We start from the raw sequence: 19,654 nt of genomic DNA, 5'->3' as shown, positions 1-19,654 counted from the left end.
TTTGTTTTATATCAGAAAATATGGGTCGTAGAAATAAGTGCTGAAAATGTGTAGAAGAAAAATTTAACAATTTTAAAACGTTGGTAAAAGCAAAAACAAACTGATTCTTTTATTTCAAGGTTGACGGGAAGACAACACAAGGTTAACACACAAAAACACACTTAAAAAAAAAAAAAAAAAAAAAAGAAAAAAAGGATAAGGCCACACAGTTAGTGGGGTCTTAGAGGCCCCCTAGAGGTGGGTCCAATCAACCCGGTGGTAAATCCGGCCTTGCTAATGATTAGGGCTGCCTTTCGTTTAAGTCGACTGATTTCTTTAGTTGATTAGTCCGTTTTTAATGCTTTTCCATGCTGAATGACTTAGAAAGAAACTTATGAGCACATCTCAGGTAAACAATTCAATTAAATGTTATTTATAGTATCAAATCATAACAAGTAAGTTTTTTTTATTTAAAATTAATAGTAAACACAAGATTTAAAGTGGAGCTTTTGCCTGATTCTTTGGGGAGAAACTCAGTTTTACAGATATGTTGTTTAACTTAAAGGTGCTCTAAGCGATGTTGGGTGACGTCACTTCTTGTTGTCAAACAAAACGGAGGCTAGCTCGCCCCTCCCTCCTCCTCATCCCGTCCCCTCCCCCTCCCTTCCGTGCTTCCGCGCACTAACCCTCCCCCCAAACCCCCACCCCCAAATCCTTCTTGTCGGTTAGTGAGGAGATGTTTGCTGTATGTGACAAAAAATGTTGAAGCCTAAAAAACGTGTGGCATCGCTTAGAGCACCTTTTAAATTCTGTATTGTTTATTGTGTAATTTTTGGCTACCATCTGTTTGGATTATGAAGAAACGTTACAACTCAGGAAACAGGCTTAACATCATTTTTTATCATGCAACAGACTTTACTAAATTGACAGACACACACCCACACACACACACACACCAGATAAACTCAGCCTGATTTCCTGTAACTGGAGAGGGGAGGAGCAACACTCCCAAGGAGACCCTGTAACTAAAAGTTGTTCACTCAGTTAAGAATTCATTTTGAGTTGACCACGGAGCAGGAGGAGGGAAACTGAAGGCCGAGGCAGGGTGAGTGTTAATCCAACATGTCGTTATCTTACGGTTGAAGTCTCTGAACCAGTTTTCTCCCTGTGGACTGTAGATAAAAGGAACGTTAGAATGAACTTAACAGTTTGATTCATCTAACAGATTTAAAGACAACTGACCAGCTAATAGAGTGCTGTATGGTTTTAGTATACTGTATATTGTCACACACTTTCTCTCATTCTTACAGTACATGTGACTCTTGTGCCAACATGTTTCCAATGTTGTGAAATCACAGCCAGTGTTTCCCGTTTTACCTCTCAGAATGACTTCAGATCAGGAGATGAGTGATTCAGAGGAAGAGAAGGATGGAGCAGATTCTCCAGTATCCGGCTATCTGTCTATGAAGTCCAAAGAACCTCCTCTACTCTTCAGTAATGAACCTGGACCCTCAGACACAAAGTAAGAGACTGTTTTTACTGTCAGCTGACCTGATGACGATGACGCATTGAGGATGAAGAAATGCTCTGCTAAAAGATTTATACTCGTGATGCAGAACTATTAGTGCAGATACTGTTTCAAACTAAGAGGGGTCTTTTCTGGGTTTTATAGCCACAAACTTCTGATTGGGTTTCTGCAGCAGAACACTTGAGAACCTCCATTTCAGAATTTACATAAATACAACCAAAATATTTAAATGTTGTCCAAACGTTACTGTAAAGATTTTCAATCTGAAAGAATGTCCTTCAGAGGATTTTTTTTATTATATTTGTCTCCAAATATTTAGTTGATTTGACTTTTCCTCTAATCAGCTTTTATGACCTGCCACTTCTGTTGTTTTTTGTAGAATATTTGAATGAATGCCTTCCTTTGATAGTTGACCGTAGAAAGTGACATAAAACAGAATGACTTACAGAAAAGGAAGCAGTCTGGATTTAAACTTGAGACATGCTGTGTGTCTTAAGGCAGTGACACACCAAGCCGATAATCGGCCGTCGGACAGTCTGGCGAGATCGGTGACTCGAGGCGTCAGTCGGAGGAGCCGTCGGCTTTCATTTTGGCCGACCTGACTTGCTGCGTCGGAGGGCCGGCAGTCGGACTCCATGACCAATCTGATTGGTGGAGCGCTAACCCAGAAATGGCGAGCTGGATGAGCCTGACGAACGCCTTTCAAAATCTGACGAAAATCTTTTAAACTGACCTTTGTCGATCTGAAATGAAGACAGATTCAGCAACTGCACGGCCTATTTCTTGCTTAAAATGTTTTCAGAAACACCTTTCGGTGAGCTATCTTCGTAAAATATGAGATTGTATTCTGAACGAGCCGCCATTATGCCGGGCTGAAAAATCCAGGAGCAGCCAGACACCACGTGACGTCAGCTGCCGGTTTTCATTTTTTGGGGCGACAATACAGATTAGCGCTACCTGCGTTGCTTCGGTGTGTACTTTTTGGACCTCGGGGAGCCGACTGATCAGTCCGACTGCCTTTTCTTTTTCACTTTTTTCTTTACAATTTAACACACAAAAAAACTGAACATACAAGACATACTCCAAAACACAACCACTCCAGACAATAAAAAACTGCCTTTTCTGCCAACGGTTGTCCGTCGGGTTAGTGTGTCAGGGGCTTTAGACTGTTGGTGTACCACAATATTCGGACAACTTCTAACCTCAGTTCAAACCTAACTCACTCAAGCTAAGCTGTAGTAAAGGACATGATCAGCTCTTCTTTACTGGAGCCGCAGAACGTGTTTGTATTAATAAAGAAACTTCAGGCAGATCACTACATGTTTAATAAGACAGTCAGATAGGAAAAGCAGTTATTAGTGTTTATGAAAGCAGGAGAGTTGAAATAAAAGGAACATTTTCATTACAGACTGAATTCAAATTAAACCGTAACAGCACTTTTACTGTTCACTGTTAACATCGGAGCTTTGAGACAGCTTTGGTCAAATCTTGATATTAATCAAATACAGTCAACAAATCATTTTAACGAAATGTTTCACAGAAAGAGAAAAATGAGTGATGTCTCTGAGGAGGAGCAGCAGCACAGATCCAGAACCAGAGCTGGACTGCAGACAGCCAGTCAGACCTGCACTGTACAAAGTAAGTCTGTACATCTGTCTGATGATGTCTTTGTGTCTGAAAACTTGTTGTAAAACAGTTACATTTTGTGCACAACTGTTTATTTTATATATATATATATATTTATATATATATATATATTTATTTATTTAAACCAATCACAATCGTCACGGCTCCACACGGTGCATTTGCTAAATAGTCTCGGGAAGGAACTTGTTTTGGTGGAACGTGTATGTTAAAATGTTTTAGTCGTGCAACAGAAAACTCAGATTGGACAGATAGTCTAGCTAGCTGTCTGGATTTACCCTGCAGAGATCTGAGGAGCAGTTAACCATAGTCCTCAGAAATTTATTTATTTTATATAGACACACAGCCACACTAACAGCAGCCTGAGACATAACAATTGCCACAGACTTTGAATAACAGCCCACATCTAGCTTCCTGCTAAAGTCTTCTCTAAGTTAAAGAAACACGTGTTGTCCTGAGATCGACTTATTGAACAAACGACCAAACAAACCACTGAGTAAAAGTGCCCTTCTGACATCTGTTTTAAAGCTACAGGGAAGTGCTCATTAGCTGCTCAGTTGCAGCACATTAAGCAGCTGAAAAACATACCTGCTGGTATCAACATTAGTCAGTCTAGATCAGGGGTGTCAAACTCAACTTCCCAGAGGGCCACACTGCAAAATAAGAATCACAGCAAGGGCTGGAAATGTTTAGTTTATTGATAGGCTTTTATTTAATCGAAAAAGTAAAATCTCTTTGACTGTATTATTGCATGTGTCATATAGTCTTCTCACTTACAGTTAAAACATAAACAACATAAAGTCCTAAAGAAGTCAGGATAAAGTTCCTCAGCCATCACAGAAAAGAGGCAGCCAAAAATTTTGGCAAAAGTGACAAAAATTTTGGAAATTGTTTTTTTTTTATGTCAGCAAAAGTCACAAAAAAATCCGAAAAAAAATAATAGAAATGTCGGCAAAAGTGTCAAAAAGTAGTTGGGCCAAAATGTATTGTGAACCTAAATTGATATGCGGGCCGGATCTGAATCTGCGAGGGGCCGGATTTGGCCCGCGGGCCATGAGTTTGACACGTGTGATCTAGATGCTTAACAGGGTCCTCTCACTTCACTACCTCTGCTAACAAGACACTGCCTGTCCTCAGCCTGTAAACTACAGCTTTCCACTTGTTTACTCACTTGTTTACTTACTTGTTGTGCTAAGCCATGAATAAATAGCCTCACAGCAGGGAAAAACCGAGCTGAGCTGTCGTACCTCTGCTTCGTAGCATGGTCAACAGGAGCCAACCTGAGATGGTCCTCTCCCTCAAAACAAAGCCTTGTCTGCAGCTAAACTTACAACACGTGTCTGTGCTAGTGATCAGAGCGAAAACTCTCTGTACTTTTGTAGCTTTTTACTAAGTCTCTGTGGTTTGGAGTTTACTTTCCCTGCTGTGTTCCTGTTTGTACTTTCAGATGGAGCTTTATTTTACTGTTTACTGATAGCTTTAGTCATGTCAGAAATTAGTTAACTTACTGCTGATATAAGCAAACATTTCCTGTTGCTGCTGATTCACATAAGCTACTGAGGCTGCGCCTCCTCTTCTGTCAATCAAACACGTAAACCGACACACAGTTAGAGGCCGAGAGACAAAGGAGCACTTCTGAGGTTTCTCTTTAAAAATAAAAAACACTATTAACAATAAATGTAATTTTTAATTCAAGAAAGAATAATTGCTTTATAACCTTTACTTTTTATACGTTCTTTTATTGATCATCTTCATATTGGTAATAAAATTAATGAATAGATTGTCAACTTTTCTTTTTCTTGTTTTCTCTCTCACCTTTGTGTCTTTTCTAGTGAATGGTAGTCAGCATGAACATAAGATCAGCGTGAAGAGGACATGTGAACGCGTTTCTGAAGGACCTGGTCAAACAGGAAGTGGAACATCCCTCAATAGGATCTACATTGCGCTCTACATCACAGATGGATGGAGTGAAGAGGTTAACACCCAACATGAGGTTTGGCAGCTTGAGATAGATTCCAAGATGGAGACCCTCCATGAAACTCCAATCAAGTGCAGCGACATCTTTGAAGCCTTACATGACCAACAGAATTGCATCAGAGTCGTCCTGACGATTGGCGTCGCTGGCGTCGGAAAAACCTTCTCAGTGCAGAAATTCTCTCTGGACTGGGCCGAGGGTTTGGAAAACCAAGACATCAGTCTGGTGATCCCTCTTTCGTTCAGGGAGCTGAACTTGATCAAAGATGAGCAGTACAGTCTTCTGGAGCTGCTCCGTGTTTTCCATCCAACGTTGCAGAAGGTCACTGCGGAGCAGCTCGCTGGCTCTAAAGTTCTCTTCATCTTTGACGGCCTGGATGAAAGCAGACTTTCACTGGATTTCAACAACAATGAGGCTGTTTCTGATGTCACACAGAAGTCATCGGTCAACGTGCTGTTGACAAACCTCATCGAGGGGAAGCTCCTTCCCTCGGCTCTCGTCTGGATAACTTCTCGACCTGCGGCAGCCAATCAGATCCCTCCTGCGTGTGTTGACAGGATAACAGAAGTACGAGGCTTCACTGACGCCCAGAAGGAGGAGTACTTCAGGAAGAGAGTCAGTGATGACGAGCTGTCCAGCAGAATAATCTCCCACATCAAGACCTCCAGGAGCCTCCACATCATGTGTCTGATCCCAGTCTTCTGCTGGATCACTGCTACAGTTCTGGACCACATGTTGACTACATACCAGAGAGGAGAGCTGCCCAAGACCCTGACTGACATGTACTCACACTTCCTGCTGGTTCAGACAAAGAGGAAGACGCAGAAGTATGATGAGGGACACGACACGAGTCCACGAGAGCTGAAGAAGACCGACAGGGAAGTTCTTCTGAAGCTGGGGAGGCTGGCGTTTGAACAGCTGCAGAAAGGAAACATCATGTTCTACCAAGAAGACCTGGAGCGCTGTGGTCTGGATGTCACAGAGGCCTCGCTGTACTCAGGAGTTTGTACAGAGATCTTCAAAAGAGAGAGTGTGATCTTCCAGAGAACAGTCTACTGCTTTGTTCATCTGAGCGTTCAGGAGTTTCTGGCTGCAGTCTACTTCTACCACTGTTACACCAACAGGAACACGGAGGTACTGGAGGACTTCCTGGGGAAAGGCTGGAAATCCCAGAAGGGTTCCTTATACCTGCATAGTGATTCTTACCTGACTGAGGATGATAATGATGGTAACACTGACTCATCTCTGGATGTCTTCCTGAAGAAAGCCATGGAGAAATCCCTGAAGATTAAAAATGGCCACCTGGACTTGTTTGTCCGTTTCCTTCATGGACTCTCTCTGGAGTCCAACCAGAGACTCTTAGGAGGCCTGCTGGGTCAGACAGACAACAGTCCAGAAATCATCCAGAGAGCCATCAACAACCTGAAGGAAATGAAGATGTACGAAGTCTCTCCTGACAGAAGCATCAACATCTTTCACTGTCTGATGGAGATGAACGACAGCTCAGTCCATCAAGAGATCCAAGAGTTCCTGAAGTCAGAGAACAGATCAGAGAAGAAACTCTCTATGATTGACTGCTCAGCTCTGGCCTACATGCTGCAGATGTCAGAGGAGGTTCTGGATGAGTTGAACCTGCAGAAGTACAACACATCAGAGGAGGGACGACAGAGACTAATTCCAGCTGTAAGGAACTGCAGAAGAGCTATGTAAGTACAGATGTGATTAACATTTTTTATCAATGTAAAGCTTAAGTCCTCAGTACACAATATATAACGTTCACTCTATACAAGTTTTCTTAAATAGTTTAAACATGATTATTAAAAACATTTGTACATGTTACACTGCAAATGTCTTTGTTGTATCAAATGCTGTGAGAAGAAGACAAATCTGGCACTCAAACTCTGTGATAAAGGACCGACCAGCTGGGCTACAGCCGCTCATGTTGATGCGCTTTGTGATGTTTTTATGATAAAAGTGTCAATTTCATTATATTTTACATTTATTTTACATTATCTGTCATCATAGACTTTCTCGCTGTCTACTCTCTGAGATTCATTGTGAAGTCGTTGCCTCAGCTCTGAAGTCCAACCCCTCCCATCTGAGAGAGCTGAACCTGACTGACAACAAGCTCCAGGATTCAGGAGTAAAGCAGCTGTGTGCTGGATTGAAGAGTCCACACTGTAGACTGGACACTCTGAGGTCAGTTCATGTATTGCGCACACATTAAGTGTATTTAAAGTGTACTTTTCAAAGGAAGGTTAAAAATCAAGGGCAACTGGACTTGGTTAAAGGTGACTCGATGTTTTCAAGCAGAAACTTTGTCTTCTAAAGTTATATCATTTATTTTTTTATATTATTCAGATTGAGGGGCTGCAGTTTGTCAGAGATCAGCTCTGCTTCTCTGGCCTCAGCTCTGAAGTCAAACCCCTCCCATTTGAGAGAGCTGGACCTGAGAGACAACAAGCTGCAGGATTCAGGAGTGAAGCCGCTGTGTTATTTTTTTGAGAGTCCGCAATGTAGACTGGAGACCCTGAGGTCAGTTCACTGACTCGCTGTTACTATTATAGACCTGATAGGTTTAATTAACAATTTAATTAAATCTATGTACAACAAAACATACTCTAAACATCCATAAAGTTGTACATTTTCCTTATGTTCATATTTTCATGTTTATTGTACTATATTTAGTCAGCAGTCTCAAACAACCTGTGTTTGTTAAAGAAAATGTAGATAATGTTGACTGTTAGTTGTTAAAGTAAATTAATGTTTATAACACACACAGCTGTTTTACGTATAGATAGATTATTGATCCTCTTATCACAGACCTGACTGAGGTCAGCATGTTATTAATTTGTGTTGACATGAATAGGTGTATGAATGTTGTGGTGACATTTGGAAGAGGTCTGTAGAAGGCTGACATGATGATCCACAATAACACAATGACAAAGTCTCTCTACTCATTTCAGTGAAAAGCTCATTGATTAGGACATAGTAATGTTTTGCTTTTAAAACCTGAACACATCTGATTGGATTATAAATGGATTTGGAGCTACATACTTTTTTATTCAGATTGATGGACTGCAGTTTGTCAGAAAGCAGCTGTGCTTCTCTGGCTTCAGCTCTGAAGTCTTCCCATCTGAGAGAGCTGCAGCTGAGAGACAACAACCTGAAGGATTCAGGAGTAAAGCTGCTGTGTGGTTTTCTGGAGAATCCACACTGTAAACTGGAGACTCTGAGGTGAGTTGTACATTTCTTTTATTCATATTTTCCTGTTTCGTCTACTAAATTTAGTCTTTAATCACAAAAGACTTGTTTGTTAAATAAACTGTAAAAGATGTCCACTGTTAGTTGTTAAGCCCAGTTCAGACCAAAGATTTGTGATGAGACGAAACAGTGTTAGAACGTTGCAGGAAAAGTTGCAGCGCTCTGAACCGGCCTGTCTCAGCTTGACTCAAGCCAGCTGATGGTGGCGCCTGTGACTCAGCCAGTCAAGTCTCCAGTGGCTGGTTTTAGAAAGTATCACATGTCACCTGTTTCAACAGCCAATAGCGAAGTCAGCTACTAACCATAGAAATAAAGTGATCCGTAATCTATTTTATTTCTATGTTACAAACTGTGAGCTGGTCGAAATGGAAGAGTTTTGGATGGAGGCTCAACGAGTGCCTGCGAGCACGGTATGTGGTCAAGCGAGCTATAATGACTGAAGAGAGGGAGCGGCGAACAGAACAGTGAATCAGAGAAATAAAACGTTTTTGCATAGAAATTCGACTGTTGCAAGTATCTCACTATCACTATCCACATTCATATTTTGAGACGCTACAAATGATATTCAGCTTCAAAATGCCTGAAAAGTCACAAGTTAGAACGGAAGTACAAAGAGTCATTGCTATGGAGATGATACATCGTCTTGTTTCATCTCATTGGTGTCAACAGGCAGGTTTTGAACGTTGGCAGTTGTTGCAGTTTTCTTATCGTCTCGTCGCAAATCTTTGGTCTGAACTGGCCTTTAAAGTGCCCATATTATGCTCATTTTCAGGTTCATAATTGTATTTTGAGGTTGTACCAGAATAGGTTTACATAAAAAAAAACACCATATTTTTGTTGTACTGCACATTGCTACAGCTCCTGTTTTGACCCTGTGTGTTGAGTTCTCTGTTTGAGCTACAGAGTGAGGCAACGCACTTCTATCCCATCTTTGTTGAGAGTCACACGTGCGCATTTGTTGTTGTTTTTTTGTGTCTGTTTTTTTGTCAGTTTTCAATTTGTTGTGTCAATTTATGATTGTACTATTTTATTTATTTATTGTTAAGGACCCCCTCGAAAACGGGATGCTGCATCTCAAAGGGTTACTCCTAATAAAGAAATTTTCAATTATTTAAATGCGTTTTAACCAATAATGTCTTATATTGATCCTTTGGAACACACAGCTACTTAAAGGATCGATATAGTATTGATCCTTTAATCACAGACCTGACTGAGATCAGCAGCATTTTGTTAATCTGTGTTGACATGAATAGGTGAATGAAAGTGGTGGTGGGGGACATTATGATGATCTGCAATAACACAATGACAAAGCCACTCTACTTGATTTAGAGAAAAGCTCATTGATTAGGACATAGTAATTAGGGTTGGGCATCGAGAACCGATTACTACTTGGAATCGTTTAAAAAATTACGTTTGGAGGATTTGGTTTCAAACCTGATCATGGGTTCCAAATTTACCATTTGCAAGTTTTGGTTTCCGTAACGGCCAGGCGCTTGTTGTGTTGCAGCCGTGGAGCACAGTAAGCGATGCTCTAGTGTGACTTTATTTTACATTGAAAAAGCCCCGTCCAACTGCAACCCACGTTTGAATCAAAGTAAAACTTTCCTCTTATTGGTGAAATAAGCATGTGACCCGTTTCAGCTCCACCCCTCAAAAATCGGAATCAGAATCGATGAGAACCGGAATCGAAAGGAAGAATCGGAATTGGAATCAGAATCGTTAATATCCAAACCTAATAAACCTAATATCTGATTGGATTCTAAATGGATTTGAACTGTTAACTGTTTTAACATTTATTCTTTTTTCAGATTGATGGACTGCGGTTTGACCAAGTTCAGCTGTGATTCTCTGGCCTCCGCTCTGAAGTCCAACCCCTCCCATTTGAGGGAGCTGCAATTGAGAGACAACAAGCTGAAGGATTCAGACGTAAAGCTGCTGTGTGATCTTGTGGAGAGTCCACACTGTAGACTGGAGACTCTGAGGTCAGTAGGGGGTTGGAGTCAGTATTTAACTAAACATAGTTGGTTTCACAGCAAAGATCCAGTATTTCCTGTAAACCTCCAACCTTCTCAGTGAAGCTGTGAGAGGAGAATGATGTGAGGGTTTAGGATTGGACAGACAGACAGACAGACAGACAGACGACAGTCAGCCACTCAGATACGCCAGAAGCTTGTTGTGATCATGTGTTTGATATGATGTGAAGACAACTGGTCATGTTAAAGAAAATGGATTAAAGCATCACAATATCATCATCAAATTGTCCAAACATCAAATCTGATCTCAAAGTGTTTGTTCTCTCATTTGAACACTAAGCAACTGATCAGTTCATCTTTGTCGCAGCTCTGAGATCAGTCAGACTGAAGCCTGCAAATCACTGGCTGTTATTTCATAGAACCAGCATTACATTTAGTAACCATGTGGTATTTATATAGTGCAGAAGCTCTGCTGAAGTCCAGTAATCACAGCTGATGTTTTACAGTTCAGTCTTGTGTCTTATGAACACGCCGGACTTTTAACATCATCTGTCCTTCTATCATTTGTTGTGTCAGAATATTTTAATAACAGATTCCATATTTTTCATGTAATTTTTAAAACCAGACTAAACCCTTAGATGGTTTTTAACATATTTGAACCCAACAGCAGTACATCCATCATAAAGTGAACAGTGAACATCTCCCTGTTTCTGCAGTAATGAGTTGTTCAGGACTCTCAGCAGTTTTTTTCCACTGAGTACTTCTTTGAAATCTGGTCTAGTCTGTGAGATTTAAGCTCAGTGTGTTCACTTCAATACATTAACATGAAAGCTGAAAAGAGGCTACGCTACACAGTCGACTAAAGTCCCTGCTGATCTTTATACTGGATGTGCTGCATCACTGACTGACAGCTGATGAACGGAGTCTCTGTAAAAAACTCATTTAACACTTCTGTTGTCTTTTTTCATCAGATGGAAGTGGAATCACTAAGAGCAATCAGGAATGAGGATGTGTTGAGACACGATGTGGAGTCCACAGTAATCCCTGTGTATCCCTCTGGATCTGGATTGCTCTGCTGCTGCTCTGTCCTTCTACACAGTCTCTGCAGACACACTGGGACTCCTCCACTCCTTTTGCTCCACACTCTGCAACCACCTCTTCCACCTGGACCTGGGTTTCATTTTCTCCTTATTCATTCAAATATTCTGAACCCAAAGTGCCTCTGCAGATTAATTCTGTTCATGACAACAACTGTAGATTAACACAGTGGTTCCCAAAGTGGGGTCCCCAGACCAGAGGTCCTTGAGTGTGTTCCAAGGGGTCCACAGCAAAAAGGGGAATCCTTTTTTCATTAACATCTTCACTATAATTCCATCCATAAGTAACACAATTACAGAATGTATGACCATTTTAGTCATGAGTTTCATACACTTTCTGTAATGAAACATCTAAAAGCAAAAATACTATAACATGGGGGACCCTGGGACGGAATTGTATCATAATATATAATCGGGGCCTGTTGTCTAATTTGTGTAAGTTTAGGGGTCCATCATGTGAAAAAGCTTTGCCTTCTGTTGGAGCTCCACCCTGTGGAACAATGGAGCATTGCAGTTAAGTCCCACATATTTCTTAATAACAACGGGAGATGATTTTGGACACATAAAGTTACCTTATACTAATACCAGCCATTTCTCATATAATAACGTAAATATTTGCTTGTAGCAAACAAACAAACAGAAGATAAAACCTGAATTAAATCAAAGTTTCACTGAAGTTTCTCAACTGACTACAGACAGATTATGTCTGGACTCTGTTGGGAAATCAGCACCTTATGTTTTATTTTGTATATGACGTTAATTTGAACTGATTAACATGCAGAATATATATATATATATATATATATATATATATATATATATATATATATATATATATATATATCTCAATTACACACAGGAAAGGAATCCTAAATCAAATCATGTTTTTTAGTTTATTACAGTTTAATGTGACCCTGCTAGTTTATGGCAAAAACTGAATATATCCATTCATATGTGTTATTTTAATGGATATTTCTGCTTTGCTTTCTGTTGCATTATTTTTTTTTTCTGTGATAAAATTATTCTTTATATCGTATATTGCTTTTATTTTGAATATGCTGTAGTCGGTTATGATACCCTGGTAATTCTCGGTTTTGTGTGATGTCAGTGTTTTTTATTTCTTCAGTCGAAGAGGAGACAAGCAGTTTATTTATTTCATCTATGTGTAAGTACGTTTTGAGTTAAATTATTTTTAAAATAAGTTAGCTAACTTTGTTAGCAAAGAAATGTCAGTGTGAATGGTTACTTTGGAGTCTGGGTTTATTTTCCTTCTTTCTCCTTTTGTTACTTTTTGGCCTGTTGGCTTTAATGTTGGTTAATTTTAAATTAATTTACCTGAACGAATAACATGTAATGTGGACTAACGGTACAAGTTTAGCCTCTTGTCTTTATTCACTTGAAGCTTCATTAACGTCAAACCATGTGTTGGCTGCTTACAGTCCCAACCATAGACTGTATAAAAAGAATGTAAACAATCATTGTCCCTAACGGCTTTTTAAGCTAATGTTAGCCTATGTTCTAAAGGTCTCTGTTATTTTTCATAATCATTTTTTAAAAGTTAAACATGTTTTTTCTGGCCACATTGTCAGATAAACTAATATCTTATACTGCACTGACAGTAAATCCTGAACACACTTGTAGTAAAGATGAGACTGTAGTTATTTATCAGCTTAATATTGAACAACTACATGAGGCACCTTGTACGGCAGCCTCGGTCACAGTGTATGAATGTGTGTGAATGGTTCCTGTACTATGTTAAAGCGCTTTGAGTAGTCGCTAAGACTAGAAAAACACTATATAAAAACAGTCCATTAACATTTTCATGAACTGAGAGGTTTATGCCTCAACGCAGAGGTCAAGGGTTCGAATCAGACCTGTGAGGAAAAAAATAATCTTAAAAAAAAAAAGTTTTCAGAAATGTTAAATATGCAAAAGAGAAATTATCTAATGCTAACTTTTGTTAAAAGTAGAAATAATTTACAGACACAACTGGACAAAATGTAGTCAAATAGTTTTGTTTCCACTAGTCTGAAAGAAGACATGTAATGGAAGATAAACACCTAAAAATCTCAAGTGACCAGTTAATGAACAAACTGTTGCCTGTCGTGTTGAGAGAAGATCCTAGATATCAGTACAGAAATAGACTATTTCTTTATTTGTATAATTACTACAACTTCTGCACCTAAATAAAAGCAGCACGGTGTTGAGATAAGTTACACCTTTATTAATCCACAGTGGGGAAATTAGGTTGTTGCAGCAGTAAAACCAAAAGCATGCATAAATACAGATATAAAGTAAAAAAATAATAATACTAGGTACATAAACCAAAATATAAACTATACATAGCAGCAGAGTCTTGATATAAAATAATATAATACAAGGGTCAATGAAACATTAACAGTATAATATGTTACATTATGAAACATTGAGGGGAAAAAGACATAGTATAAGGTGCAGTAGTGTTATAGTAGTTATAGTATAGAATAACAATGTATAATACAAAAATATAACTGTAGAAAGTATAGTGCAGCAAGATAACGTAGAATATAATCAATCAATATATAGTCTATATCCTTGACATTCCACTTCAGGGATTGCTCCGTTGTCACAGGAAAATCCGCCGGATTTTGCTCATTTTGGCCGGATGTCAGTTGCCTTGTGCTTCCTTTGTGTTGTAATTTTAAACTCCGGCTGATTTGTGAGGACTATGGTTAACTGCTCCTCAGATCTCTGCAGGGTAAATCCAGACAGCTAGCTAGACTATCTGTCCAATCGGAGTTTTCTGTTGCACGACTAAAACTACTTTTGAATGTACACGTGTTCCACCAAAACAAGTTCCTTCCCGAGGCTATTTTGCAGAGGCACCGCGGCTTTTCTCCGGTTCTTAGCACCGCCCAAAACAATTGTGATTGGTTTAAAGAAATGGCAATAAACCAGAGCACGTTTTCCTCCCATCCCAGAATGCTGTGTGGAGTAGCAAAATGAGACTAATCAATACATAATAAACACACCAAAATGGAATCTGCAGATTTCCTTTACAGTTTTCAGCGGTGATCCAGAAAATCTACGAAATTTAGCAGACTGTTTTTCTGCTTGTGGTGGATATGTGTTAACATTCGAGTTTCATCTTCTTTTTAAAATTTGTTTAAAAAAATCTGTGCGGAAAATTATCCATATGGCCCTTATAAGTAATATAATACGGTATCAATTTAATATGGTATCATATAGAATAGTGTAATACAGTTTATAACTAAAATGTATAGAAAAGATTGTAGCAATATTTCGACTTTTATTTTTTTTACTTATCTTATGCTAAAATAGATAAGACACATTCTACAACTTTTCATAAACTCAAAGTAACAGGTTTTAAGGTCAGTTTAAATGACTGACTGAATTACTAAAGGAGTTGCAGTTCCCTAGCAGCTTTCTCTATCAGAAATACATATTATAGACACAATACACATAATAATTTACAGATAAAGGCAATCAGTTTGAAAATACAAGCAACGTTATCAGTTTAACATACATAATTATTCCATAAAGGGCAGGGAAGGCAAAAGACGAGACAAAACAGATAATAAACTAGCTCAGAACATTGAAAAAAGTAAACAATGGTAAACATGCATTTAAAATGAAATATTTGTGTTGCATCATTACATAAAACAAGACTCACCAATCAGTGTTCAAAAACATTCTAATATTAAAGTAAAAAGTCACAAAGTCTTAGGTTAATACTATATGATTAATATCTCAATAAAGTCTACAATTAATTAGTTAGTTGATCCACAGAAAAATACTCCAAACCATACGACGATATAGGTTATTTTTTCCTGGACTTTAATACAACTCACATTAGCGTTTCATAAATTACAATCCCTAGCTCCCCACGGGAGCTTTTTTTCTGTTAGGGGAGTTTTTTGCTCACATCTAAACTAAAGAAAGTACCGATCACGGTTTCAAATGCGTTGTTAAAGATGTGAAACTTTTCATACTTAAACGACATGAAACAATGAGGTAGTTCCATTTGTTCTCGCCTTTTTACTTTTCAAACCTGACAACTACCCACTAGCTGTCTGCTTGATCCCCTCCCCACTACTCTTGTCAAAACCTGTCTGCCAGCTATTTCTTCCCTGGTCACAAAAAAATAATAATTCCTTCCTCAATTCTGGAACTGTAGCAGGAACTGTAACTCAAAATGGGTGAAATTACACCCACCCTCAAAAAGCCTGGTGCCAACCCAGCTGACAACTGAGGAACCACTGCTGTTTTCTGCTGTTCCACTGGGTGTCCCCCAGGAGTCAGAACTGGGTCCACTACTATTCATCATTTACCTCCTCCCCCTGGGCACAGTCCTCCGACATTATGGTGTCCACTTTCACTGCTACGCTGATGATAACTATGATTATATCTCTACTTAACTCACCACTGTTCAGTTTTTACCCTCTCTACCTCACGCATCAGCCCCATGGGTGCTAGGGCTTTCAGCTGCACTGCAAACGGGCTCTAGAAGTCCCTGCTCCCGTGAATCCACGTACGATAGTCTGACACCGTGACAACAGTCTAATCCCACCTCAAAAACTCACCTACTCAAACTATCCTACTCACTCCGATACCCAACCTCTCCGTCCGATTCCCACTAGACCCCAACTTTTTTTCTTTTACCTATTATTTTTATTATTTACAAATAAAATCTATTGAATGTGTGGAGCACTGCTTTCTCTCCATTTACAATTTTTTTTTTTGGCAAGAGGACAGTCTAGAAAAATAACCAGCAGCTACCCTGTGGCCCCTTTTGAGACACAAGTAAAATATAATACAACAGCCCACTTTAACAATACTGTTTTAATTTTGTTCTGTGAAGCACTTTGGGCTGTATGTTTGCCTGAAAAGGTGCTATGTAAATAAATAAAGTTGAAGTGTATTTGTTTGCTAAAAAATTGTTTTTCATTGCACTTCTATAACATTGTTGCACTCAGTGCAGCAGAACCAGAACCGTCTTTTCAATTACAGTACATGCATTTTTCTTTCTTGGCGCCTACATAACTCACAATGAAACCCCACTGCTAACCGTTCAGTCAGATATTCTGGTGCGTTATGCTAGTAGCGGCCAATGTAGCTTAGAGCCTCTCTAGTCAGCAGCAGCGGGGTTGCTAGATCGGGTTTTCCCGCAGAATTGTGCTACTTTTGAAGTGTTGCCGCAGGTTGACTTTTTATGTCCGCTGGTTGGGTTGACCATTTTTTAAACGCAAATTACGTGAATAATATCTATCGATGAATAATATTATACACTTCAGAGCAGCACAGTGTGACAGTGACGTTACGGTGGGTTGTTAGGCACACTGTAGATATTTACCAGGGGGGTCACATTAAAACAATACAATTTCTGTAGAAGAAAGTTTGTTCCTGTGAACAAAAAAACAACAGATTTATTGGTGAAAGACCAATCAAAGTAAAACTCAAAACACACTTTTTTTTAAAATAATTTTTCCAGTATAAAGAACAATGTCTGCAGAACAAAATAAATAAACACAGCAAACAAGAAGCCTTCATTTGATTAAATGTTTTAAATGTAACCAATTCAATTGGTTAAATATTCTACTTTATCTTCAAACTACTGAGCCTAATGAGTTACTTTTTATGCTACACTCTGCTTGGATCTTCTCACTTAGAGAAACATTTTAGCCGAGACAGCAATTCTTATTAACATAAGAGAATGTGAAACGTGTTTTCTTACCTTGTTTATGTTTGCAGTAAAGCGCAATGATTGTCACCAAAATGATTCCTAACACCACACCAACAACAATGCCTGCGACATCTGTTGGACTCTCTGAAACAGAAGAAGAGTCAGTGAATTGAATTTTCTGCTAACCACACTTCCACCGGTGTACTGATGAACTACTGTAGAATCACAATGCTGCAGCTTATTATTTATGCAGATATGTATTTTTTTATTCTTTTTTGAAGAACTTCTAGAGCGTTTTTTTCCAATATTGCTCACTTGTCCATCTTAGAGCGCAGATAGTTTTTTTTTTTTTTTTTTTTTATTTATACAAATGTATCAATCTGCCTCTCCAAAAATCTTGGCGTCTCTCTGTGACCCTTAGAGATGAGATAAGATAAACTGTATTGCCTGTCACGAGTGACAATTTGTCTTTGACAGTGCAGGCTCAAATGACATAAAATACATAAGAACATGAAAGATACATATAGAAACAGTGTAATAACATGCCATACCAATGTGCAAAATGCAAAAACAGAGCAAGAAGAAGCCTGAATGGAGCTGTTTGATGTTGGTCTATGTATGGCTGTTCAGTGTGGTGATGAAGGATTTTTGGTTACACTTTACTTGAAGGTATCTACATAAGAGTGACATGACACTGTCATGAACGGGTCATAAACATTATAAACAAGTCATAAACGTTTATGACATAACGCTTATGTGGAGTGTCATTTGGTTTTTGTCATGACAAGTTATGGTTAGAGTTGTGTCACGACAGTGTCATACATGTAGATACCTTCAAGTAAAGTCTTACCGGATTTTTTATATATGTTTTTCCGTGCAAATGGGCCTCCGTAGCGTCAACCTGATGATGATAATAATAATAATAATAATAATAATAATAATAATAATAATACATTTAATTTGTAATGCACTTTATATTTACGCAAATCCCAAAGTGCTACATGATAGTGCTAAAAAATAAAAACACATGGAGAGCATGAAAATAAATAGAATGAGATGAAACAAACAATAAGGAAAAGGGCACGAGTTCACTCAAAAGCTCTCCTAAAAAGGTGGGTTTTAAGGCCACGTTTAAAAGCATCCACAGTCTGTGGTGTCCTCAGGTGGTCAGGGAGAGCATTCCACACACCTGATGGCAGTAATTAAAAGGATTGGTGAAGGGGGGGCGGGATCCTCTGTGATTATAGTGGCTTTCCTGAGTACTGACCGGGTGTGAAGTTCTGTTAGGTGGGGTTTGGGGGGAGCCTATTATCTTGCTGGACTGATTTATTAGCTGTGTTGTCGCCGGTGGAGCCAGACTAAGAAAAAAAACACTGCCCAAATATTAAATCTGTAATTTTATGCTGATAATTAAAATGACAGTTTTTGCTCAGACAGACTTGAACTTACCTTTTATAACCCTGAGAAGAGTGTTGGTTACGTAGGTCTCCTCAGCATTACTGAGTTCACACGTGTAGATCCCCTCTTGATCTGAAGAGAAGTCTTTTAGTGTGAGGCTGCCTGACTCAGACACACTCTTCACCTGCTGCCTCCACTCCTCGGAGACTGTGTAGGGGACGTTGGCTCCGGTCTGGTTCAGGATGATCTGACTGTGGTTGAACCTCCAGGTGAGGCTGAAGCCCGTTAGTGAAGTGTTCGAAGTACAGGGGATTGTTGTGCCACTGCTGGAACCTCTGATGGAAGCTGAAATGACACAACACAAAAACAAGTTCTATGGTTCCTTTTTCTTTTCTCTGTTAGTTTGCAGTAAAGCTGAAAATGAAAATAAAGTTTAATGCCAGCTGCAGGTTTTATATTGTTTGGTTGCAGCCAGGAAGGAATCTTTTTTTTTTTAACTAAATAAAGGGCCGATATCAACAACAATACTCACACAGTTGCCTCAAAGTAGCTGTCCTCTTGTTGGTGCGCGTGCTGACGGTGCAGCTGTAGACCAGATCAGTAACTGAAGCTATCAGAGAGCTGGTGATGTTGTAGAGCAGCTGTTCAGTCTGCTGGACTGTGGGATTGTTCTCCAAGCTCACGTTGGACGGAGGGCTGGTGGACCAGGTGAGCTCAGGCTGAGGGTAGATCCCCTCTGAGCTGCAGGTGATCCTGTTCTCTACCTGCTCAATGTCGACTCTATCGACAGGAGCTGCAAAAACAGAGGGTCTTGATTCTACATACGGATGAATTCACTAATAATTTAGGGTAAAGAAGGTTTTTTTTAACAAACAAGGTAATGCTTTTATGTATTTACTGTGTGTTTCTCATACCATCCACTTTCAGGTTGATAATTAACTCCTTGTTGCCACTGAGGGTGCTGGTGGTACACTGATATCTTCCCTGGTCCTGAATCTTCACCCCCGACAGCTGGAGCGAGGCGTTTCCTCCTGAGATCTGGTCCTGGAACAGTGATGTCCTGTTTTTGAAGCTCTGGTCCTGGAGGGCTAAATGGTCCTGGTTGTTGTAGAA

General features: G+C 39.4%; 1 protein-coding gene across 2 annotated transcripts; it reads left to right on the top strand.

Annotated features, from left to right (window-relative positions):
* Positions 1-899: 899 nt before the first annotated feature.
* LOC114549215 (NACHT, LRR and PYD domains-containing protein 12) lies at positions 900-12,240 on the top strand. Of its 2 annotated transcripts, XM_028569445.1 has the most exons (9): positions 900-1,084; positions 1,364-1,501; positions 3,048-3,145; positions 4,984-6,832; positions 7,152-7,325; positions 7,488-7,661; positions 8,196-8,363; positions 10,199-10,372; positions 11,335-12,240. In XM_028569445.1, exons 2-9 carry the CDS (start codon positions 1,365-1,367, stop codon positions 11,351-11,353), a joined length of 2,793 nt encoding a protein of 930 aa, XP_028425246.1. In that variant the 5' UTR covers positions 900-1,084; position 1,364; the 3' UTR covers positions 11,354-12,240. The 2 variants fall into 2 exon arrangements, with proteins under 2 accessions (XP_028425246.1, XP_028425247.1); XM_028569446.1 differs by lacking the exon at positions 11,335-12,240 and having other exon boundaries at positions 8,246-8,363; positions 10,199-10,285.
* Positions 12,241-19,654: the final 7,414 nt, after the last annotated feature.

The sequence above is a fragment of the Perca flavescens genome, chromosome 22, assembly GCF_004354835.1.
Source record: "Perca flavescens isolate YP-PL-M2 chromosome 22, PFLA_1.0, whole genome shotgun sequence".
Lineage (NCBI taxonomy): Eukaryota > Metazoa > Chordata > Actinopteri > Perciformes > Percidae > Perca > Perca flavescens.
The sequence above is the reverse complement of the archived record's forward strand: the minus strand, read 5'-3'. Positions and strand labels throughout refer to the sequence as shown.